The sequence below is a fragment of the Danio aesculapii genome, chromosome 2 (genome assembly GCF_903798145.1).
Source record: "Danio aesculapii chromosome 2, fDanAes4.1, whole genome shotgun sequence".
In the NCBI taxonomy this organism is placed as follows: domain Eukaryota; kingdom Metazoa; phylum Chordata; class Actinopteri; order Cypriniformes; family Danionidae; genus Danio; species Danio aesculapii.
Genome location: NC_079436.1, coordinates 56,038,622 through 56,064,612, shown reverse-complemented (window position 1 = coordinate 56,064,612; position 25,991 = coordinate 56,038,622). Strand labels below are relative to the sequence as shown.

Below are 25,991 nucleotides of genomic sequence, written 5' to 3'. Positions count from 1 at the left end.
TGACCGTGCTTATGAATTACAGCGCTCGCATTAAGATCAATTTAGATGTGTGTGCTCTGCTCATCTCTGAGGCTGAGCGCACACACAAAACAGCATGTGATCTCTTTCTCGCTTTTAAAAACATGAATGATTCAAATGTATATAAATGAATGATGCTCATCCCTGCAAACGTTACATTACAGCACATACTTTTAGTCATTTTCACAAAAAAAATGAGCTTTGCAGAGCAACAAATGTGTACAACTGGAAAGGGGGCGGTGTGTGATGCAATAATCGATTGATCTCGATTCATGTCGTTAGACGCCAAAATCTAAATCGAAACTGAATTTTCGATTAATTGCACAGCACTAGTATGAGGTGAGGTGAAGAAAATCATTGCTCCATTTAGGCAGAAGTGACAAACTGCAAACTTTTCATGTTTCTATCAGTTTTATATCTTATATAAATGCAAATTGTGTCACTGTTTTGGTGTGCACTAGCTTATAGATATCTTAAAAACTAACAATACTGATACTAATATCTGAAAAACTTTATTTTAATTTCATGGGACCTTTAAGGAACACAAATATTCTACTGAACAAAAAAGCATCAGTAAACGAAGTATTTCTGGCTGAACTATCCCTTTAAAACCGCACAGTCAGGACATTCTGACCCTCTCCTGTAATGGAGGGTGCTTGTAAATCATAATAACAGCGTGTTGGGAGAGTTTTGCCATCCAGTTGCTAGAATTTACTGAGCGCTTGCAATGCAGGGTGTTCTGGGCGTTTGCTCATCAAATCATTAAAGCATGAGAAACGCACGCCTAAGCACATCATCAGGAGAAAATAATAGTTGTCACTGCGTAATAACAGCCTGAAAGGATACTGTCCGGGACTTTGATGACGTGTCCGATGCCTTTCCAGAGCGGGGCCATGTCTCCTTTATAGCGCAGACAGATCTCGTCTCCCTGCATCAGCCGCATGTCTGATAGACATCACCCACACACAGAAAACACAATCAGATTAATCACATCTTACGGATTTCCCAGCAAGAATTTGTTGTCTTTAAAATAAGTCTAATAGACGTCTAGGCTAAATCTGAGTTGTCAGCAAAATAAAAAGCCCAAAACTACACTAGTCATTAAATAAACAGGACATAATAAACTACAAATGTGAAGTCTGTCAATGTCAGTGTTTCTCAACCATGTTCCTGGAGGACCAGCAGCTCTGCACATTTATCACGTATTTTTAATCAAACACACCTGATTTAAATCATCAGCTCATTAGTACAGACTGAAAGACCTGTAATGGGTGTGATAAATAAGACATACAAAACATTGCAGTGTTGGTGGTCCTCCAGGAACATGGCTGAAAACCACTAGTCTATTCGATGATTAGTCTAATTTTGGGCTATTCTTAAACGTTTATTAGATTTTCACTGACAGCTTAAATTTAGCCTTGTTTTTGCTAAGACATCCATGCTAGATGTCTGTTAGATGTGTATTAAAGAGCAAAATTGCTTGGTGGGTAATGTTCAATTAATGATAATAGAGCTATATATCCATCACATACAGAGTACTGCACCACAAACACACATGCACTCTCACACACACACAGTATAGGGGTGTGAACCAACACTTGTCTCAATGTTCAGATACGATTATCATGTTATCGATTAGGATCAATATTTTATTTTACAGGAGTACAATTGTGTCTTAATACAAGCATTCAGGTACCTAAAATTTTACCTGCTCAAAGAAAACACGTTTATTAAGGCTGATTATTACTAGACACGTTTGCTAGTTCGCTTGAGTGCATGCAGCGACTGTGACGTCATCGCAGTGTTTGCGGAGGTTCGCTTTGGGTGCGCGGGACATGATTTCGGCTGGCGGAGAGCATGTAATTTTTCAAAACTCAAGCGAACAGATCGAGCTGCACCGCATTTCAATGGAGTTGAATATGAATCACTTTGAAGAGATTTTGTCTGAAACAGGTACGACTGTAAAGACATCTTTAGGATCCCTCCATGCGTGATCATAAGGATAACCAGATGACCGATAATTCTTGACTAGAAATTGGAACAGCAATGAAAAAAAAAAAAAAAAAAAAAAGTTTAGAAACACTTGAGGGATAAGTTTGTTAAAAGCAAAGAGAGGCCTTGGCAAAAGTGGAGACCCAGGTGGTTTTAATAAACAATTACAGAATATGTTTTTCCACCATTCCTAGGCTTTACACTGATGTATTTTAATACAATTTTTAATTCAAAACAATTTAATAGTTACAAAACTACAATTAAGGAACAAAATATTTCTTTGATAACTAAAAAAAACAATACGGTTTTACAATATACTGAAAAAATGGTTTACAATATACTGATGCCCTATTCTTCTAGGTTCTATTGGTGATAATGGTCAGGAATGTTGGACTATTATTACCTTTTTAGCGTATAAGCAGAGGACGCAAACTAACCAGAGAATAATGTGTGAATTGTGGAGTGGGTTAAATCTAAAAAACCATCAGAATTTTTTAGTAAGTGCACTTTTTTTTTTTTTTGCTTTTATTCTTGCAATAATAAGAAAATATATTTGTAGAACAACCCATGTTCTGTTGTCAATAACATGTTAATACATTTTAATAGGTGGAACTGTCTGAGATATGAACAAAAGCAAGTGATGAAACAAAGTTTGATTAAAAAAAAAAAAAAAGATTAAAAAAAATCTTTAAAATCATGAAAATACTTAAAAATAATTTATTAAAATAATACAATTAGTTTAAAAATCTTGAACGAAATGAATGATATGACGTACTTCCTACTTGTATGTTTATCCGTCTGATTTTATGGTCGGTTTCTTTTGATCGACCCCTGTTATTTTAAAGAATCTCTCAACATCGAATGTGTCAAGTATAAAAGCCTTGTCCATTTCGTGAGGTGTGCACACAGTCAGGGGCACCAGGCAAAAGTAAACATCAGCACCTTTAAACGTATCAACCAAAACTCAAATACAAGCACAGAAGACAACTGGAGTGATTTGAACAAATACAAGTAAATTATAAAAGCGCATAATAAATGTGGGCTACCAACATTTTCCAGGCTGGCTTTTTTTGCGTGCTGATGAATGACTTCTAAAACACCTATGTTTACAGTGAATATGTGATAAATGGGACCAGTACATTATTCATTCATTCATTTTCTTTTTCGGTTTAGCTCATTTTATTAATTTGGGGTCGCCACAGCGAAATTAACCACCAACTCATCCAGGATATGTTTTACACAGCGGATGCAAACTCAACACAGAAATGCCAACTGACCCAGCCGAGGCTCGAACCAGCGACCTTCTTGCTGTGAGGCCAGTACGTTATTACAGGTCATATTTTACTAACTGCATAATTTTCAGTTTTTATTACTGAACTGAATCCATACTGAATCTTCAGCACAATGCATTGAAGAAACTATTAATTTTGACATCCCTAAAGCACACACACACCCACACACACACACACACGTTCGGGCAGACAGGTCCGTGCACACATCGATGAGGGATGCATGGGACTCGGTGTTAGGGATGGGATGGATATGAACCACTGGTAGACAGAGAAGATGTTGAAAGTAAATATTACCACCTGAATCCGTCTTGGGCAGAGTGAAATAAGCTATCCTCTTTTTATTCAGTCCCAAATCCCACCTCACAGTTATATTGTCTTGAGTCTGGAGTGAAAATACAGACAGACGAACAAAGAGAACACAGAAGAATGAACATGTAATTAAATCAGACTCTGTATATGAAAGAATCATTCAGAAAATGATGGAAAACTTTTTACCTAATAAACAACAAGAAACTCATGCATCAAGAGAGATAACAAAACAAAAAAAGGGTGAACATACACTACCTGACTAAAGTGTCTTGTCGCCTATCCAAGTTTTAGGAACAGTAAATAATAACTTGACTTCTAGTTGATCATTTGGTATCAGAAGTGGCTCATATGAAAGGCAAAGGCCTCTAGATTACACTTATTTGACCACAATAAAATATGATCAGGCCTTGATTATTAACGATTTCATTAGGACTGTAAGGTCTGACTCTGCTTAGACAAAAGTCTCGTCACTGAACCTTCAATAATGTCCAGTATAGAATATGTGGTCATGCTGCAGTGGAAACAGAATGAATATTGTGTCTGACTCCATCATGAGCTTGGAGGACTGCATCCATACATCTCTGCAATGACTCAAATCACTGATTTATAAAGTCATCTGGAATGGCAAAGAAAGCGTTCTTGCAGGACCCCCAGAGCTCATCAAGAGAGTCTTTGGACTCATCTTTAATGCCTCCTACATCTTACCCCAGACATGCTCAATAATGTTCATGTCTGGTGACTGGGCTGGCCAATCCTGGAGCACCATGACCTTCTTTGCTTTCAGGAGCTTTGATGTGGAGGCTGAAGTATGAGAAGGAGCGCTATCCTGCTGAAGAATTTGCTGATGATACCTCAGGCTGCTGATGTTGATCATCCACTCTGCAGTTCTCTCGCACGCCCCCATACTGAATGGAACCCCAAACCATGATTTTTCCTTCACCAAACTTGACTGATTTGAGTGAGAATCTTGGCTCTATGGGGGTTCCAGTAGGTCTTCTGCAGTATTTGTGATCATTGGGATGCAGTTCAACATATGATTCATCAGAAAAATCCAGCTCCTGCCATTTTTCTAAATGATCAACTAGAAGTCAAGTTATTATTTGTTGCTCTTACAACTGGGATCGACGACAAGACTTTTGTCAGGTAGTGTATGTACATCTATTTAATAAAATAAAAAAATCACATTTAAATTATTTATTTTACAATTAACTGTAATAAAACCCAAATTTATAATTTTATGATTTAAAATTGTTGGACAGTAAAAAAAAAAAAATAAATAACAAATATATTTTTTATACGTTTTCTTTGCATAAAAACAAAAACCTCACATTATCCTCTTAAGGCCCAAGCTGTTTTTTACATATATTTTTTTATTTCTCTTTGCTATTTGGACTTTGAAGCTAATTAGAAAAAAACCTAAGTATCATCTTTTGTTATGATGTACTTTTAGAGAAAAATGATGCCCATATATGTGGACTCGTGGTCTGAATTTCCATAAAACACTTTTTCCTGACTGCTTTTTTAATGCATTAATAAAACATACACATTGTTAGAACATTTTTTGACTATCGGAGAGTAAAAACAAAAAATTTTGCCCCATTTTGGACGGTTAAAAATAGTGTTTGGGACATTTCATGTCCTGCAAAACAGTTGCAGGAGGACACTGTATGTCTGTAACAAAATATAAAACAATGTATGTTAAATAGCCACTTAAGAGCTAAAAGGTGCTGTCCACGTATGTGGCCACTAAAGCCCAAGGAGGTTAAAGAAATAAAAAACTAAACCTTTTTTTTTTACAATTTTTTGTAATACTGCATTAAGTTTCTGAATAGCCCTCTTAACCTGAAGGTAAAGTGATCATATAAGCTTCTGTACAAGTTATAAGTGAAATTTATTTTATATTTATATTTATGAAATTGTCAGGGAATTTTCCAGACAATTACTCAATCCTTAGCAAAAATCCTGCAATCACAGTTAGCACTGCTAACACAGCGACAGAGAAATCTGGCCTAACACTGACACTTGATATTATGTAATATTTACGTGAAAAAGTACATCCGGAGCTAATAATGAAACAAAAACTCTAACGGAAAAGCAGAAACGTTTTCATACTTGGGACTCTTTGAGCTTCTTGTCATAGTCGGCCTCTAGTTTGACCAGAGGGCCAAAAATGTTCTGGTACTGATAGGCGTCTTCATATCGTAGCAGAACGTGCTGCGGCTCCTCATCCACTCCAGGCTTCTCCAAATCTTCCAGCGTCGCTGTTGGGTTTTCCTAGAACCATGACACAACAGACATTAACAGTCATATAAATAAACAGGCAAAACTTTCCTATTTTAGGCTGAAAACATTGTGTAAAATCCAGGACACACCAAGCAGACGATCAGTCCACCATTGGGCAGCTTTGGGCCATTGGGGAGCATCTGTGTGATGTAATTTGACCTGAAACTAAACTTTAACCCAGGAAATAGCGTTTTGTTTTTAACCACAGCTCTACCACTGCATAGAGCAAAAGTAGGGCTGGGCGGTATGACAGTTTATTGCAATACAGCGAAATAAAATCAAATATTTTTGTATTTCACATATAGGATGAAATGTAAATAAATGGCTGCGGGCATGGCTAACTCACATGCGTGAGGCTGAGAAAGATCCTCCATGGGAGACTGACAGTGTATATTTTGAAGCGAATTTTTTTTAATGTTTACATCAGGGCTATTCAAATAGGTTGTCATGGGGGCCAGGTCATAAAAAGCATCCCAAATGAGGGGCCGGAGAGATATGACATGCAATATGAGTGATGGCACAACAGCATATAAATGCCCATATGTTGTATCTTTGCTCCTTTAAACAGCCACGTAGGCTTTTTCTACATTAAAATGTTAATATGTTGTATTTTGAAACTACATAATATCAATGCATTTTAAAATTGGCTTTTTTACAAACATATTCAAATGTTGTATTTTGAAGCACAACAAATCAGTGCATTGCTCAAGCAGGCTTCTTCAACAAACACATTCATATGTTATGCTTTAAACTGAATAACAATTAGGGATGGAATGATTATAGATTTTGGTAATAATAAACAATAAACAATAGTCTATTTCTCTCTTGGGACTGAAAAATAAATGAAAAGGTTTTGGATTTAAACGAGTAATAACTTTACAATAAAAATAAATGACAGAACAATGAATAAATAAATAAATAAAAATGATAAAAAAAAATAGTAAATGTCTAATGCAAATGTCAAGTCAAGCTAAAAAAATTGTTTAAAAAAGGAGAAAAAAAATTCCATCCGCCAATCAGAGGGAGAGGCGGAAGGACATGGAGTAGTTCAGCTTTTACGTGAGACGAAAATGAAACTTTAACTTAGCCAGAACCGAATCTCCGCCAAAACGAAACCTCCGCCAAAGCGAATCTCCGCCGAAATTTAACACAAGAGAAGTAAAAACCATCATCAAGTCCCGGAGTGGCAGCCGGTGAGAACTTTACTTTGTTTAATACATAAATATCGTGGTTGGCATGCCAGCATTTGAGGACAAATCAACTGTGAAGCAGCATCTGAATTTAAGTTCAACACAGAGAAAAACGTGCTCCTACAGTGCTCATCTGCTTGAAGCTTAATTATTTGAAGTTATAAATAGTTTATTTTGAAACTAGTTTAGTTTTGGTTATTTTGATCAACATTTGGGTGCTATCAGATTGAAGCTAGAATGTTAATTTTCCTCCGTGATTCATATGCGTGTATGAGTGGATCACGTGATCGCTGCAATAGCATAATCCATCCAATTTCATTCAAATGTCTTAAAGGGCCCATAGTTTACCTCTTTTTTCTGATTTAATAATAATATTCTGGTTCTTCTGAGTGTGCCAGTTTAGGTTCAGTTCAAAACACAATTCAGATTTTTTTTATTATAATGTGTTAAAAAGTGTCATGTTGGGGGCGTGTCCACAGCTCACTGATTTAGGGGTGTGTTGCTTCACATGTAAATTAGTTTCGGCTTCCCGCAGACGTAACAAGGGGGCGGAGCCATGAGCTCACCCGCTCTGTGTTTGCAACAGAGTCTGACAGGCAGACGGAGAAGGAGAGAGAGGATCAGCATTCAGTCGTACATGTACGACTCGGACACAGACCAAGCAGAGTACAAAATCATTTGTGTCTTTGTACAGTTTTACAGCCAACTGTGTGCTAGTTTCAAGTGCCGAGCTTGTACACAGAAACTAATAACCACGCACACTGAATTAACTTTGACTGAGGCACCGGATGCGCCGCTCGAAGCCGCGACACGGCACACCAGACACTCTCTGTGGCGCACCAGAACCATGAAGTGTCCCGAATCGTCGCGCCACGCATTTCTGAATTCTAAACCGGTTTCTGCAGCGGTCCGCAGTCCACTTGAGTGTACCCTGATAGAAACCTATGTTTAGAATTCTAAAACGCATGCTAGTTAAGATCACAGGAAGCTTCTGGGGTCGCGAGAAATGCAAACGGCTGAAGTATAAGGTAGACTCAATGAGAAGTACACATGTTTGCAAACCTACCTAAAGATACAACCAATAATTCCGATTAGAGTGATAATGTGGAGAATATTGATCTTGTGTTGAGCCCAATGAGCCTTGCATCTAAAAATAGAGCTAGTGTGTTCCTTTAGTGATATCGCTTCGACTCACGCTGAAAATGGCGGACGTGAATCAACAAACTGAGGATATGATGACGCGCCTGTCAATCAATATTGGTGGGCGGGGGGACCGCTCTCCTACGTAAAGTTGCGGTCGGTTTGAAAACCGCTCCAATTGGTCCACCGTTTTTTATGTTGTTAAATTGAAAAAAAGAGCACTGGGTGTGCTTATATCACCCCAATATGACGGTCTATACACCATACATGCACATATGTCTGTCCAAACAGCTTGAAAAGTAGATTTTTTACCATAGGTGCCCTTTAAAACTAAATATTTCAGTTCAGTATATTTAACTGTACTTTTGATTGTGCTTTAACAAATGTTAATTCATTCAAATTTTTAAAAATGCTGTGTGAAAAATCTGACAAAATTCACAAATGTTTGTATAAATAGGTTTATTTGCAATTTAATTGTATTTTTGTTAATATGGAAGTTTTTTCACCTTTCTGCTGCATTACTGATGCAATAAATAGATGAGTGGAATCCAGTTAAAACTCCTTTAATGATGTGTCTTGCTTTCAAGCTGGAAATAGCTTGACATTAAATTTAAGCTATATATCAGCCAAGTATTTAAATGAACTGTTATCATCAGCGTTTATACATGCATAATCATTTTAATCATTTGTCTAACATTTCTTTTGTTTACATTGCACATCTCTCTCCACTACAGCATGAGATCATTTCTAACGGGTTCACCTGGAAGGCGCGAGCGCATTGGTCTCCATTGGAAATACCGAACTTGCGTGCGGAAAACACACAACATGTGAACGTCCAGCTGCTATAGTTAATCCAGCGTACATGCGTATTAGCCTCGGTATAAGCTCAGAACTTTTACGCACAGCTGGCATAAATTTGTTTAGTTGCAGCATGTTTTGTCCTGTGCAAAAGAAACACGGCGTTGGGAAAACTTTACGATTAATTAACCATGACGAATTAAAGCTCGGTTATTAGTGAAATCGGTTAATCATTGCATCCCTGTTAACAATGTCAGTGCATTGTACAAAAGGCATTTCTACAAACATATTCAAATGTTTTCAGCTGCCCGCGCCGCTCAATGTCACGGGACTCACTCTCTGTGCAGTCTTCAACTGCAGCTCGTGCTGTGTTGAACAGTCGCACGTCACTTCATAACTTTAGCGACCGTTTTCACCTGAACCAAATTTATTTTGGATGTCTTGGTCACACTATTTGGAGGGCCGAAACAAATTGCCTCGGGGGCTGGGTTCGGCCCGCGGGCCGCTAATTGAACAGCCCTGGTTTACATATTCAATTTTTATATTTATGTTTTATTTTCCTGTTACTAGGCATCTATTTTATATCTGTGAGAAGTGTTAATAATAATAATAATAATAATAATAATGTTTGTCCACATAAAACTGTGAAATGTGACTTTCAGTGGAATTTGTTGTTCATCTAAAGTCATATTTTGTTTACTATATTTATAAGATTAAAAATAAAATACAAAATAATCAAATAAGAGCAAGTCCTTATTTTTTCTTAGATATCTTTTTCTTCAGATATGATGACATTTGATGAGAAATTGAATTATTAGATGATGTCAAAAAAACAAATCATTGATGATCCAATTAGGCCAACAATAATTCTGATTTAAACTGTACATTCTCATTTCAGTCAGCTGTGGTTCATGCACAGCATTTTGGTCCAGATAATGATCAGATGCCGCCAACGCGAGGCGTGGGTTTTCGTCGCTGCTTGCTCTTTGATGTCAGTTTGGTGTGACCCGGGCTTTAACAGCCCCTTAAATCAGCCAAACATAAGAATGCACAAATGCCAGTACCTTCCAGAGCTCCTCCAGTTTGTTAATCTGCTGCGCCGTGATCTGCCGGGCCCTCAGCTGCTCCTGCTCAGACGGGATCTTCACCAACCAGGACAGAAAGCATCGGTCCTGGATCAGGGGTTGCCATTGAGAGCTGTCCCAGTTAATGTCTTTCAGACTGCTCTGGCTGGCACACGGCTGCCTAAACACACAAAAACACACACACCCATGAGACCGACTGAATGCACAACAATGATAAGAAACGGTTGACATCTTATGATAAAACCAGCACCAGATAATCAAAATGTATCACTACTACAAGTAGTGTGATTAAATTAGCACAAAACATTTAAGAACAACACAAGCTGTGTATTACCAAATTAAATATAGGGGAAAAGGGCGGCATGGTGGTTCAGTGGTTAGCACTGTTGCCTCACAGCAAGATGGTCGCTGGTTTGAGTCACAGCTGGGCGAGTTGTCATTTCTGTGTGGAGTTTGCATGTTCTCCCTGTGTTGGTGTGGGTTTCCTCCGGGTGCTCCGGTTTCCCCCACAGTCCAAACACATGCGCTATAGGGGAATTGATTAACTAAATTGGCCGTAGTGTATGAGAGTGTGTGTGTGTGTGTGTGTGTGAGAGAATGAGTGTATGTGTGTTTCTCTGGGTTACGGGTGGAAGGGCATCTGCTGTGTAAAACATACGCCAGAATAGTTCATTCCGCTGTGGCGACCCCTGATAAATAAAGGGACTAAGCTGAAGGAGAGAGAGAGAGTTTTAATTTTATTGCCATTTCAGCTTCTATGGCTTTGTCATGGCAAAAAATAAAAATAGATCAATTTTACCGCGTTTTATAAATACCAATTTTCTATAATTACAAAAATATTCTAACAATTAAAAGTAATCAACAGCAATAAGTAATATACAAGGTTAAATACATAAATAATAATGATAATATATGATAAAAATCTAAAACAGTTTAAGGTTTCCTTTTGATAAAAATTGTACAACTTTAGAGTGAACTAAGCTGAAGGAAAATGAATGAATATATGAGAAAAAAGGTTGTGCATGTCAGATTCCTTAGCTTTTCATTGAGTTAAAAAAAATACTTTAAAATACTACAATAGAGCATTTAAAGTTAATTTAAGCCTGTCAACCTCATTTAAAATATATGCGATCATTCAAGTATTTGGGCAATAATATTTTACCATTAAACAAATGAAATTACCCAACAGTTATTAAATGGTATTATAAAAAGATTACATAAGCATTATTACTTTAAAGAGAAAACACAAGGCATGTTTTTATAATAAACATTATTAAATACTATTAAAATAACTTACATTAAATAACAAAAATCATTTATTTTTATAATTTGACAATTATTATTATTCCATAAACATTATTTGAAATAATATGTGTTATAATTCCTAAAAGCCTTATATTTGTGCAGCTCTGCACAAGATGTTTGGCCAGCGGAGAAATTAAAATGGTCGTGCCCAACTGAGTCTGGTTTCTCTCAAGGTTTTTTTTCTTCACTTCCGCCATTAGTGAAGTTTTTTTTCCCTCTCCGCTGTCACCACTGGCCTGCATGGTTCGGGATCTATAGAGCTGCGCATCGTTGGATTTGCCCTTCAATATTTGGACTCTCAGTAGTGATTATTAAACCACACTGAACTGAGCTCAACTGAACTGAACTTAAACACTACAAACTGAACTACACTGTTCCTATTTACTATGATCTTTTATGTGAAGCTGCTTTGACACAATCTACATTGTATAAGCGCTATACAAATAAAGGTCAATTGAAAAAATTGAATTGAATATGCAAGTTATTACATTTATGCACGTATCTTCATCTTTGCAAGAAATGTAAAGCAATCATGCTAGAATACGTGGCAAATGAAATTTTCCTGGTTTCACACACTCACGCCTAGTTTCATTATGTAAAAATGAAAATACAGAAAACATGAGGGACTTCCCCATTTTACATTTACTGTTATCATCAGATCACGCACGCTAGACAGTTCATGGGCTCACCTTATAGATGCAGATTACTAACGTTAAGAGGAAATCTAGCAGCTAAAAAAAACATTTTTAAATATTGTTGGTGAAACAAACAAACCTTAAATCTAGCTTTATTTACTAACACCTATTCAGATTTAGGTCAACTCAAGCAAAATAAACTGTTCCCAGAATTGAGCAATTTCAGCATTATGGATGTGCATGGTTGCCGCTACATTCATTCTTCCATGGCGGGCCGCCATGCCAAGATTCATCCAGCCACGGCTACATTACAGCTTCTCATTCAAAACATTCAGTTTTATTTAATAGCAGGTGATAATCGCACCAAAATGTGAATTATAACAGCGAACTTTTCTGTAACCGTAGTAGTGCTGTACGTCATTTGTTTAACCCTTTAAGGTTACATGCTGACTGACTGACTGTGACAGGTGCGTGATGCGTGAGGCCAGCAAACAGGACGTACAGCCGTTTTACTTTAATTCAGGATGCATTAATATTGGAGGCATTAATAAATATTCCTAACAAAATTAATAAATGCTGGAGACGTACTCGTTACATAAACGCACTAAATCGCACCTCAGCAGCGTTTATTTGAGAGAGCACTAGAAGATCTGCAAGACTAGAAGATCTTGAAGCGGCTTATATTTGAGGGGGGCATGAAAGAAGTTGTGTGCACGAGCAGAAAAAAATCGGCGCGCAAGCAAAGAGATCCGCATGCTCGTAGGCTATTACATACATGCCATCTCGACTTCTAATACTGCGCTCACGACATTTGTCATTGAAACAACCCCACAGGTAATTGGTAGATCTGTGTAAAAAAAAAGGCCTGCCGTCACAGCTGGAAAAAATCCTAGAGGAAACACTGATGTGACATTTGCAGTAAAAACTCAAAACATAAACTCACGTAGAAAGCATGTGTTAACATTATCAGAATCAGAAAGCGCTTTATTGCCAGGTATGTTCACACATACGAGGAATTTGTTTTGGTGGCAGAGCTTCTACAGTGCAACAGGATTACAGAGACAGAACAAAAAACAGATAATAATATATTTTAAAAAATAGAAGTAAGTAGTGAGTGCAAATATACAGATTGACAAGTGTATGTACATGTTTATTACTATATACAATGTTATATGTGCAGCTGTTATGTGCAAAATGTGTATAAAAGTGTATAGCAGTAGTGATGTTGGTTCCACAATTATTATCATCAAGTGTTCATGAGATGGATTGCCTGAGGGAAGAAACTGTTTCTGTGTCGGGGTGTTCTGGTGCGCAGTGCTCTGTAGCGTCGACCAGAAGGTAAAAGTTCAAAGAGGCAGTGTGCTGGGTGTGAGGGGTCCAGAGTGATTTTGGCAGCCCTCCTGCTTGCTCTGGATAAGTACAGTTATAGTTATACTGAAACATCTGTTTATATCTTCCAAAACAACGAACCATAGAGTTCATCAGAAAAATATCAGTCTGTAAACATGTTTTTAAATGAGGAAAATAAACATGCGTTATGGATGTGACCAAGAAAAGTCTGTGAGTTTACAGTCTACAGCATACTTTGTAGAAATTCTGTGAATTGAACTGCACAACCTGAAAGAACCAATGCTAATCAAAAGGATAAGAGTTGCTCACTATAGAACAAGCATGACTGATTTTATTTTATGTGACATTTTTGCTTTTATAAGGGAAAAAGCTTCAGGATGGATGTGAAATCTCTCCGATATGGATGGGATGGATGTGAAATTGGCACTTGCGTGACGTTGGTAAACCAAATATAATAGTTTGAAAACACTGACAGAGACATTTTGATCAGTTTGTGAACCAGAATGAATCGATGTGTGAATGAGCAGTGCATTTGTTTTTACCTGCACAGAAGCACCACAACAGAGTCTGCTTTCGCCGGGATGAAGCCGAGCAGGAAGACGTTACGGCAGCCGCAGTTATAGCACTCCAGAACTGTTTCTCCCAGCGGCCCGTCCTTATGCAGAGTCACCTCCTTACATTTGGCCCTCACCAAGTGGTTCACAATATGACTGAGAAGGCAAGTGTCCAAAGTCATGAAATACGCTTTGGTTTCAATTTAACAGCACAAACTTGATTGAACGGATGCACTCACCTGCCAGAGGTGTTGCCGCGGCCGTTGCAGAACCACTTCTTGCTGGTGTTGCAATAAACCACACATGCGGGATCATGGATTCCACAGTAGCTACAGACAAATGTAAATCACACAACGAATACTGAAGCACACGGTCTGATTGAGAACACACTTAAAGGCACATTTTCCTCTTCATTTACTAAAAATTGAACATGTGAAAATGATTTACTCACACTTAAGTTGTTCTAAACTTTTATGAATGTCTTGTTGCTTAACACAACACAAGATATTCTAAAAAAATGCATTGGCAGATCACAGCTTCTCTGGCTACTTCAAGGCAAAACCAGATCAAATTCACAACACTTTATAAATATCACTTCTCTATAACAATAAAAAATATATAACAATAAAAAGACATCAACAAATAGTACATAAGATAAAAATCTAAAACAGATTAAGTTTTACTTTTGGTAAAAATTCTAGGAAGGATTCACATTTAAAAAGATGAATAAAAGCATCAGCCAATAACATTAAAAATAGGACATTCCAAATTTTATTTATATATATATATATATATATATATATATATATATATATATATATATATATATATATATATATATATATATATATATATATATATTATAGGTGGGCATAGATTAATTTTTTTAATCTAGATTAATTTTGAAATTAATCTAGATTAAAATGGCTCATTCGAATTCTGCCGAAGGCATTCAGAATATGTGTGCTACCCAAATAATAAGTCTTTGAGAACGGGTTTCTCGAGCCAGGTGACGCATTAGACCAGGGGCTTATCTCCTGTTTCCAAAATGCATCACAAACTGCTTGAGAAACTGCTCTACTGTGGTAATTGGTGATGAAAATAAATGATGTTCAATAAGATGTACTTGTGTTCACTAACTGTTTATTCAGTTAAACATGAATTATGAACTGTAGGCCTACCTAAGCTCCAAACAGCCATTTCATACTTGCTTTTGATGTACATACATAAAGATAATGCTGCTTCACAATGCCAAGTTCACAGAGCCCTGACAGTGTGTCAAACATTGCATGTTTACACGGGCAACAATACTTTAATACGATTTTAATATGATTAAAACAATACTCTGATTAAGAGTCTACCATGTAAACAGCGATTTTTGATTACCTTAACGCGACTCATAACTGAACTAAACAGAAATGGAATTAAGACATGTGGATTATGCATATATTAGTGGCATTACTGAAGTAAACACTGCAATCCAACTTTTACCGTCATGTAGGACTTTTCGCCATATTTTCCGACAAGATCCAAGACACAGGCGGCTGTCAGTAAAGGACCGCACATAAAACACACGCACACACACACTGCGAAATGCGGAAGTTTTTTTTCTTTACGTTTGACGAGCGTTATTAAATTCCATAACACTCTCACCAGTCCTTACCCCTTATTTGCGTCTAATACCCCAGTTTGTCACAACAGCATGACTGAAATATTCATGAGTTAAAGTGAAACTGCCGATTCTGCAGCTAAAGTCAGGCATCCTGCTGGTTTTGATTCAGAAGGGCACTTTGTATGTCAGACGGCTCACCGGTCAGGTATACATCCGCGCTAAACTATCAAGGTGAAAGTCATCATACCTTGCCTAGAATAGACCCAGCTCCCAACCCAACTTTGAGAATAGATTAATGGCGATATTTTTTTTATCGCGCGATAAGAGTCTCACGTTAACGCAGCCATTAATGCCGATACCGGCCCAGCACTAATATATATTAAATATTTTAAAAATATATATAATAATTATATATATATATATATATATATATATATATATATATATATATATATATATATATATATATATATATATATATATATATATATATATATATATATATATATATATACACACACACACATGTAAACACACTGGAGCGTTTTAAAGCCACGAAGGTCAGCTTGTTTGTCTATAAGCTAACGTACACGCGATGCGCTTATGAATCAAGGCTTTAAAACGCTCCAGCGTCCCTGCATCTGTGGTTATAGTCACTGAACAGTGGTGAGTTTAGTGAACTGATGACCTTCACGGCCAATCACAGTCATTTCTGTTGAGCACGTGAACACAATGGCAAATCAGCTGCGTTTAAGAACATGCTCAAGAGTGCTCAAATGTTAAGGGAAAACGGACGTTTTTAAAAAGTCAATCCTGATTGCTCCTGAATTCTAGTATCGTGACAAACCTAATATGTTTAACAGTTGGTTTTCTGATGCAATATTGACATTTTGGGGGAACTTCACCTTTAGCATTACTAATAAAAATTTTTAATTTTGATGTATTTAAAAAGTAGGACATTTACAACGTTTAAATAATAATAATAATAATAAATAAATAAATCTATTTGATTTATACAACATATGTCTATAATAAAGTTTTGGTAACTAATAACCTAAAGTTTTCTAAATTTAATTGTAATGCAATAACGTGCCCCTTTTGTAAAGCTGCCTTGAAACAATACTTATTGTGAAAAGCACTACACAAATAAGCTTGAATTCAATTTTTTATATAATAAAAAAAAAATGTCTATACAAAACGAGATAAATTTTGTCATCCAGGGTCATATTTTGGTATGAATCAGTTGCCTGGGACACCCAGCACATTGTCTCTGAACAAACAATGCTGCGAGTAACCAATCAGAGGCGAGTATTCCAGACAAACATGTATTACTCTATATCTCTCATATAATTACAGCACGTGTGATGAGGGCATGTGCGTCATCAGTACCTGCAGGCATGCACCGGCAGGTCTTTAGTGTAGTAAGTGTCTTCCTCATCCTCCTCAAAGTTCAACTCGGCCAGAAGTTGGCTGGTTTTCCCCACTGCATCCTCTCCATTGGGCAGAACGCCATCAGGCCCGTTCACCTGAAAACAACATTTACACTTAACACCAAGATTTGTACAAAACAGAAAGCTATCGATATTTTGACCCTTAAAAAAACTCTGTATAGCAGGGTCTGATCAAAAATAAATACTTATGAACGTAAATAAGATAGTATCTGATGACCTTAGTACCTATATTGTGTGTCCTTTTGTTTTTAGGTTGTCATTTGAAAGTGTTTTTGTTCTGATTCGTTTGAAAAAATAAAACAAAAAAACAGCAAGCTAAATTAGCACGACCGTGAAAACAGGAGATTCAACCCAATGCACATATAAGCCTGAAAACACACACATCTGCAACTTACACCAGCACTGCAGTTCAATCAAGTATAAATAAACAGCTCTTTTACTAAAGCAACACTACTTACTCAGCCTCACCAGCATAACAAATGTTCTCAGAAAATATATAATTGGAAACTGAATTTAATGTGCAAAAACCTGATACAGCGCAGCTTATTATTAGAGCAAACATAGCAATATTGGTAAATAATTTCACTTAAAAACACCTGAGTTAAAAAAAAACAAGTCACCTAAGAACTAAATAAACATGGGTAGATTTTTTTGTTTACTAATGTATTTTGATTGTTTATTTTAAAACATTTTTATTTCAAATATCTTTGAATAGTATTTTTTAAACACATTTTCTTCAAATATTTCCATTGACACCCTAGCAGACCCTCACCTTATTTCTAATTATAATTAATTTTCAGGAAATCAACCATCTGTAGAACATGAAATATACATTTTTATGTATCTGAAAGACTCAAAAGACTGTGTTATTGCACTAAAACAAGCTGATATAATGCACATTATAATTAACATTAGAGCAAAAATAACAGTTGAATAAAAATAAGTGATATTGAGAACACTTTAAAAACAAGCAGTCTAATAATAAATATAAAAATCTATTTACTTTTTTATTTAAACAGTCTTAAAAGACAATTAAATGGAATCAAGCAGTCTAATAATAAACAAATTATTATATTTTTCTGTTTATTAATGTATTTTAATAGTTTTAAAGCTTATTTTTATTTTATTAATTCAAATGCTTATGCTATTAAACCCACAGACCTCAAACTGAGACCGCTAATAATTCCAAATGATGCTTAATTTTCAGGAAATCACACATTTGTAGAATTTTGTTTACTAATGTATTTTAATTGTTTATTTTAAAGCATGTTTTATTTCAAATATCTATGAATTGTATTTTTTAAAAACACTTTCTTCAAATATTTCCATTAGCAGACCCTCACCTTATTTCTAATTAATTTTCAGGAAATCAACCATCTGTAGAATATGAAATATAAATTATGTATCTGACAGACTCAAAAGACTGTGTTATTGCACTAAAACAAGCTGATATAATGCACATTATAATTAACATTAGAGCAAAAATAACAGTTGAATAAAAATAAGTGATATTGAGAACACTTTAAAAACAAGCAGTCTAATAATAAATATAAAAATCTATTTACTTTTGTATTTAAACAGTCTTAAAAGAACAAATAAATTGAAGCAAGCAGTCTAATAATAAACAAATTATTATATTTTTCTGTTTATTAATGTATTTTAATAGTTTTAAAGCTTATTTTTATTTTATTAATTCAAATGTTTATGCTATTAAACCCACAGACCTCAAACTGAGACCGCTAATAATTCCAAATGACGCTTAATTTTCAGGAAATCACACATTTGTAGAATTTTTTTGTTTACTAATGTATTTTAATTGTTTATTTTAAAGCATTTTTTATTTCAAATATCTATGAATTGTATTTTTTAAAAACACTTTCTTCAAATATTTCCATTAGCAGACCCTCACCTTATTTCTAATTAATTTTCAGGAAACCAACCAGCTGTAGAATATGAAATATAAATTATGTATCTGACAGACTCAAAAGACTGTGTTATTGCACTAAAACAAGCTGATATAATGCACATTATAATTAACATTAGAGCAAAAATAACAGTTGAATAAAAATAAGTGATATTGAGAACACTTTAAAAACAAGCAGTCTAATAATAAATATAAAAATCTATTTACTTTTGTATTTAAACAGTCTTAAAAGAACAATTAAATGAAAAAAATCAGCATGTTTAAAAATCAAGCAGTCTAATAATAAACAAATTATTATATTTTTCTGTTTATTAATGTATTTTAATAGTTTTAAAGCTTATTTTTATTTTATTAATTCAAATGCTTATGCTATTAAACCCACAGACCTCAAACTGAGACCGCTAATAATTCCAAATGACGCTTAATTTTCAGGAAATCACACATTTGTAGAATATGCTATATTTATTTGAATGTATTTCTAGATGTAGAAAAAGCTGATATGCTGCACGTTATTATTAGGTCAAACATAACAGCATAGTTATGTTAATTTATTTACCCTGGAAAGCACCTGCAAGTTTCAAAAATCCTCAAACATATCCTTATAACATCAGTGCAGTTCACCAAGTTTCTCTGAAACACACAGCAAATACGTGTGATGCAGCTACTCGCATAACAACACACGTGTAAGATTTATAAGGTCTTAAGATTTAATAAGATCGTAGGTCGTAAGGTTGTAAGATTTATAAGGTCTCCACCACCACCAGAGTTAATAAATGTTTCCTTAAACGTGCATCAACTCAGTGGCAGGATTTATTTTTTAACATCAATACAGGAAACAACAACACACGGCTGACAGCTGCACAAAACCAAAGAGATAACACAGTCATTGAGAACGAGCCATAATAACATTTTCCTCAAAGCAGTTTATTATTAACACCATAAAGTCCCAGAGGAAGGACGCAAACTCATCTGAGATCTGATGCTAGCCAAGCAAAACAAGCTAATTGACGTAACAAATCCATCACCAATTATAACACAACAATTTGTATATTTAGTTGGAAATATTAGTAAACTACAAATTTTAAAACGCTAAAACAAGTTCATAAAAGTCTCAGAGAAAGTACAGAAATTCACCTGAGATCTGCAGCTAGCCAAGAAAAAAAAACAAGCTAATTGACGTAACAAATTAATCACAAATCTTAACATGAACATATTGTTTACTTTGTTTAACGTATTTGTATATTAACAAGCTAGCTGACGTAACAAACACAAGTATCAGCAGTTAAATGTAACATTAAATTATTTACTTTTAAAACACTAAAACGGTTCATAAAAGTCCCAGAGAAAGTAACGTTACGCAAGTTCACCTGAGATCTGCAGCTAGCCAACCAAAACAAGCTAACTGACATGACATCCATAAGCAACGATAATACAACAATCTGTGTATTTAGTTTAAAGTTTCAGTAAACTAAAAGAGTTCATAAAAGTCCCAGAGAAAGTACGCAAATTCACCTGAGATCTTCTGCTCGCCAACCAGAACAAAGCTATCTGACGTAACAAACTCCATAACGAATCATAACACACAACTATGAGTATATTTAATTGAGCGTAACAGTAAATTATATACTTTTAAATGCTAAAACAGCCCATAAGAGTGCCCTAAGGAAGAACGAAAATTTACCTGAGATCTGCAGCTAGCCATTCATAAAAACAAGCTGATTGACGCAACAAATCCATGACCAATCATAACACAACAATTTGTATATTTAGTTTACAGTATTAGTTAACTGCACCTTTCTAAATGCTAAAACAATTCATACAAGTTCCTAAAAGTAAGCAAATTCACCTGAAAACGCATCAGCAATCATAACGCAACAATTTGTATATTTATTTAAATGTAACATTAAACTATAAACTTCTAAAACGCTAAAAGTTCATAAGAGCCCCCAAGGAGGTAATTTTATGCAAGCTCACCTGAACCAACCAAAACAAGCTAACTGACGTAAGAAATCCATAAAAAATCTTAACATAAACATCTTGTTTACTCTGTTTAACATATTTGTACATTAACATTATTTATATTTTAAAACGCTAAAATAGTTGATAAACCAAACTAGCCAACCAAAAAAGTAAAAACAAGCTAATTGGCTTAAAAAATCAATCACAAATCCAGACATAAACATGTTGTTTTCTTTGTTTAATGTATTTGTACATAACTTTGTGTGTGTGTATATATATATATTTTTTTTTTTTTCTCTCAACCAAAACAAGCTAACTGAGGTAACAAGCACCCCACTAATCATAACACAACAGTGTTATATTTAGTTTAAAGGTATTAGTAAACTACACATATTAAAATGCAAAATGTTCATTTGTACATTAACATTATTTATATTTTAAAACGCTGAAACAGTTGATAAACACCCCCCCAAGTACGCAAATCCCCCTAAAATCTGCAGCTAGCCTACCAAAACAAGCTAACTGACGTAACAAACACCCCACTAATTATAATTTTTTTTATTTTAAAGCGCTAAAACACTTAATAAAAGTCCCAGAGGAAGTACGCAAATTCAGCCGAGATCTGCAGCTAGCTAACCAAAAAAGAAAAAAAACAAGCTAATTGACTTAAAAAATCCATCACAAATCCAGACATAAACATCTTGTTTTCTGTTTAACGTATTTGTACATAACTTTAGGTGTGTGTGTGTGTATATATTTTTCTCCCAACCAAAACAAGCTAACTGAGGTAACAAACACCCCACTAATCATGACACAACAGTGTTATATTTAGTGTAAAGGTATTAGTAAACTACACATATTAAAATGCAAAAAGTTCATTTGTACATTAACATTATTTATATTTTAAAACGCTGAAACAGTTGATAAACGCCCCCGTAAGTACGCAAATTCACCTAAAATCTGCAGCTAGCCTACCAAAACAAGCTAACTGACGTAACAAACACCCCACTATAGTTTTTTTATTTTAAAGCACTAAAACACTTGATAAAAGTCCCAAAGTACGCAAATTCAGCCGAGATCTGCAGCTAGCTAACCAAAAAACAACAACAAGCTAATTGACTTAAAAAAATCCATCACAAATCCAGACATAAACATCTTGTTTTCAGTTTAACGTATTTGTACATAACTTTGTGTGTGTGTGTATATATATATATTTTTTTCTCCCAACCAAAACAAGCTAACTGATGTAACAAACACCCCACTAATCATAACACAACAGTGTTATATTTAGTTTAAAGGTATTAGTAAACTACACATATTAAAATGCAAAATGTTCATTTGTACATTAACATTATTTATATTTTAAAACGCTGAAACAGTTGATAAACGCCCCCGTAAGTATGCAAATTCACCTAAAATCTGCAGCTAGTCAACCAAAACAAGCTAACTGACGTAACAAACACCCCACTAATCATACATTTTTATTTTAAAGCACTAAAACGCTTCATAAAAGTCCCAGAGGAAGTACACAAATTCACCCGAGATCTGCAGCTAGCTAAACAAAAAAGAAAAACAAGCTAATTGACTTTAAAAATCCATCACAAATCCAGACATAAACATCTTGTTTTCTGTTTAACGTTTTTGTACATAACTTTATGTGTGTGTGTGCACGTGTATATATATATATATATATATATATATATATATATATATATATATATATATATATATATATATATATATATAGGTTTTTCTCCCAACCAAAACAAGCTAACTGATGTAACAAACACTCCACAAATCATAACAACATTGTTATATTTAGTTGAAAGGTATTAGTAAACTACACATATTAAAATGTAAAAAGTTCATAAAAGTCCCCAAGTTGGCAAGCTCACCTGAGATCTGCAGGTAGCCAACCAAAAAAAAACCTGACGTAACAAATCCATGATCAATCCTAACACAGTAATTAGCATATTTAGTTTAAAGTAGTAGCTAACTGCACATTTTAAAATGCTAAAACAGTTCATAAAAGTCCCTAAAAGTAGGCAAATTCAACTGAGAACTGCTGCTAGCCAACCAAAACAAGCTAACTGACGTATCAAATTTATCACAAATCCTAACATAAACATCTTGTTTACCTTGTTTAACGTATTTGCACACACACACACACACACACACACACACACACACACACACTTATAAACGCTAAAACAGTTGATAAGTCACCCTAAGGATGTACGTAAATTCACCGGACATCTGCAGCTAGCCAACCAAACAAGATAACTGATGTACCAAACACATGAGCAATCTTAACACAACAATTTGTATATTGAGTTAAATTTTAAATTAAATACTTATAAAACAGTTCATAAGAGTCCCCGAGGAAGTAACGTTAGGCAAGTTCACCTGAGATCTGCTGCTACCCAAGCAAATCAAGATAACTGACATACGTTAACAAATCCATCGCGAAACATAACACAACTATTAGTATATTTAAATGAGCGTAACATTAAATTATATACTTTTAAAATGCTGAAACAGTTCATAAGAGTCCCCTAAGGAAGTACGCAAGTTCACCTGAGATCTGCAGCTAGCCAACCAAAACAAGCTAACTGGCGTGGCAAACTCCTCGCTAACCACAACACAACATTTTAGCACATTCAGTTAAACGTATTAGCACACTATAAACACTTTTAAAACGTTATAACAGCTGCCAAAAGTTCCTCTGACAACTGTTTCTGTGAGGCGGCCTGCTCCGTCGACGCTAACGGCTAACGGTTGCTAACTCGCCATATTTGGACTCAAACGTGCTCGAGTCCGCCCGACAGAAAGCTCGTCCGACTTGTTTAGGAGTTTATACCTGGTTGTCGAGCTGACTCTGTGTCTGGCCCTGCGTCTGGGTCTGGCTGGGCAGCGTAAAATCGGTAAACTCGAACTCGGAGCCCTGCGTGTCGGCCCCGAGCAGCTCCGCTTCCTCGGTGTCCAGGAAGGTGAGCGTCTGCGAGCTCGGCCCGTACGCCTCCACACTCATCTTTATATTCTCTCTGCTCCACTGGACGCCCTTTATTTCGCGAATTAAAAAACAAAAACAGCGACTAGTCCTCCGAGGAAAGGAGCCGAGCGATGCGCGCTTGTTTTGTTTGTTTTGGTTGTACGTGAAGAGAAGGAAACGGCGCGCGGCGGGCTCGTGCAGATTCAGAAATGAAAGCAAACGATTCCGGAGAAGATTCGACTCCCACTCGGAGAGCGCGACGCGCGGTGACGTCACGGGCCATGCGACGGACGCGCAAAAGAGCGTGATTACGTCCACACGAGACTGTATTTTACTTTTGTTTTAATATTTTTTTAAATCATTTAATCCTTGTTAAAAAACGTGTAGTGATTTTGTTGCAAAATAAAAAAAAACTTTACATGCTGGTCCACACACGACTGTGATGTTTAAACATTTGTCTTTTGTTATTATTTTATGCTTTACCTAGTTTTGCTTTATTTATTGAGTCTGTGAACTCATATATAACTGTTATGCACTTCATATCTTGTGTACACTTCTGTATTGCTCTGTATATGTCATTAATTCGTTAATAAATAAATAAATAAATAAATAAATATATATATATATATATATATATATATATATATATATATATATATATATATATATATATATATATATATATATATATATATATATATATAATCTCTTTTGTTTAATTATAATTTTATTTTAATTATTTTAACTACTTTATCCCCCTGGCATCCACTATCTTCCTAATGCTGAAGTTTGTACTGTGCGTATTTTGTTCAATTAAAAAAAAAAATTATAATAAGTTTGTCTATTAAATTATTTTGGTTTATTTTAGTGCTGGTCAAAGATTAAACACACTTGTTTTGACATAATATATGTGTGTGTGTACACTACCTGACAAAAGTCTTGTCGTCGATCCCAACAAATAATAACTTCTAGTTGATCATGGCAGAAGGTGGATTTTTCCCATTAATCATCTGTTGATCTGCATCCTGATCATCACAAATACTGCAGAAGACCTACTGGAACCAGCATGGACCCAAGATTCCCATAGAAATCTGTCAAGTTTGGTGAAGGAAAAATGGGTTGGGGTTACATTCAGTATGGGGGCGTGTGAGAGATCTGCAGAGTGGATGATCAACATCAACAGCCTGAGGTATCAAGACGTTTGTGCTGCCCATTACATTACAAACCACAGGAGAGGGTAAATTCTTCAGCAGGATAGCGCTCCTCATACTTCAGCCTCCACATCAAAGCTCCTGAAAGCAAAGAAGGTCAAGGTGCTCCAGGATTGGCCAGCCCAGTCATCAGACATGAACGTTATTGAGCATGTCTGAGGTAAGATGTAGGAGGCATTAAAGATGAGTCCAAAGACTCTTGATGAACTCTGGGAGTCCTGCAAGAACGCTTTCTTTCCAGATGACTTTATTAATCAGTGATTTGAGTCATTGCAGAGATGTATGGATGCAGTCCTCCAAGCTCATGATGGAGTCAGACACAATATTCATTCTGTTTCCACTGCAGCATGACCACATATTCTATACTGGACATTATTGAAGGTTCAGTGAGCAGACTTTAGTCTAAGCAGAGTCAGACCTTACTGTCCTAATTAAATAATTAATAATCAAGGCCTGATCATATTTTATTTTGGTCAAATAAGTGTAATCTAGAGGCCTTTGCCTTTCATATAAGCCACTTCTGATACCAAATGATCAACTAGAAGGTAATTATTTACTGTTCCTAAAACTTGGATAGGCGACAAGACTTTTGTCAGGAAGTGTATATGTAAATAAATATATAGATTAAAATATCTATGTAACAAAATAGTTTTAAATAGTTTTGTTTCTATGTGTGTGTATCACATATACATAATAAATACTGTATATAAAATACACATTTCTATTTTGGATGCAACTAATCTTTGCCCAGCACTATATATAATATACTCCTTTATTTGCATGTATCCCCTAAACATAAATAAATAAATAAATAAATTGTGTTTGTTTTAATCAAAATGTTTATTTATTATTTTAATTAAAGTGATTTACGTATCAGGAAGCTTATCTAAT

At 35.3% G+C, this 25,991-nt stretch overlaps 1 protein-coding gene across 2 annotated transcripts in view; it reads right to left on the bottom strand.

Annotated features, from left to right (window-relative positions):
* The window catches only part of upf1 (UPF1 RNA helicase and ATPase), a 68,966-nt gene extending 44,851 nt beyond the window's left edge, over positions 1 to 24,115 (bottom strand). Inside the window, exons 1-8 of one of the 2 annotated variants that reach the window (XM_056446071.1) lie at positions 23,758 to 24,115; positions 16,953 to 17,089; positions 14,191 to 14,280; positions 13,940 to 14,107; positions 10,087 to 10,267; positions 5,724 to 5,885; positions 3,600 to 3,684; positions 865 to 963 (exon numbers count right to left, since the gene is read on the bottom strand). In XM_056446071.1, the coding sequence (XP_056302046.1) occupies positions 865 to 963; positions 3,600 to 3,684; positions 5,724 to 5,885; positions 10,087 to 10,267; positions 13,940 to 14,107; positions 14,191 to 14,280; positions 16,953 to 17,089; positions 23,758 to 23,928 (1,093 nt within the window). In that variant the 5' untranslated portion in view covers positions 23,929 to 24,115. Of the gene's footprint in view, positions 1 to 864; positions 964 to 3,596; positions 3,685 to 5,723; positions 5,886 to 10,086; positions 10,268 to 13,939; positions 14,108 to 14,190; positions 14,281 to 16,952; positions 17,090 to 23,757 lie in introns of both variants that reach the window. The other variant, XM_056446062.1, reaches the window with a different exon arrangement.
* Positions 24,116 to 25,991: the final 1,876 nt, after the last annotated feature.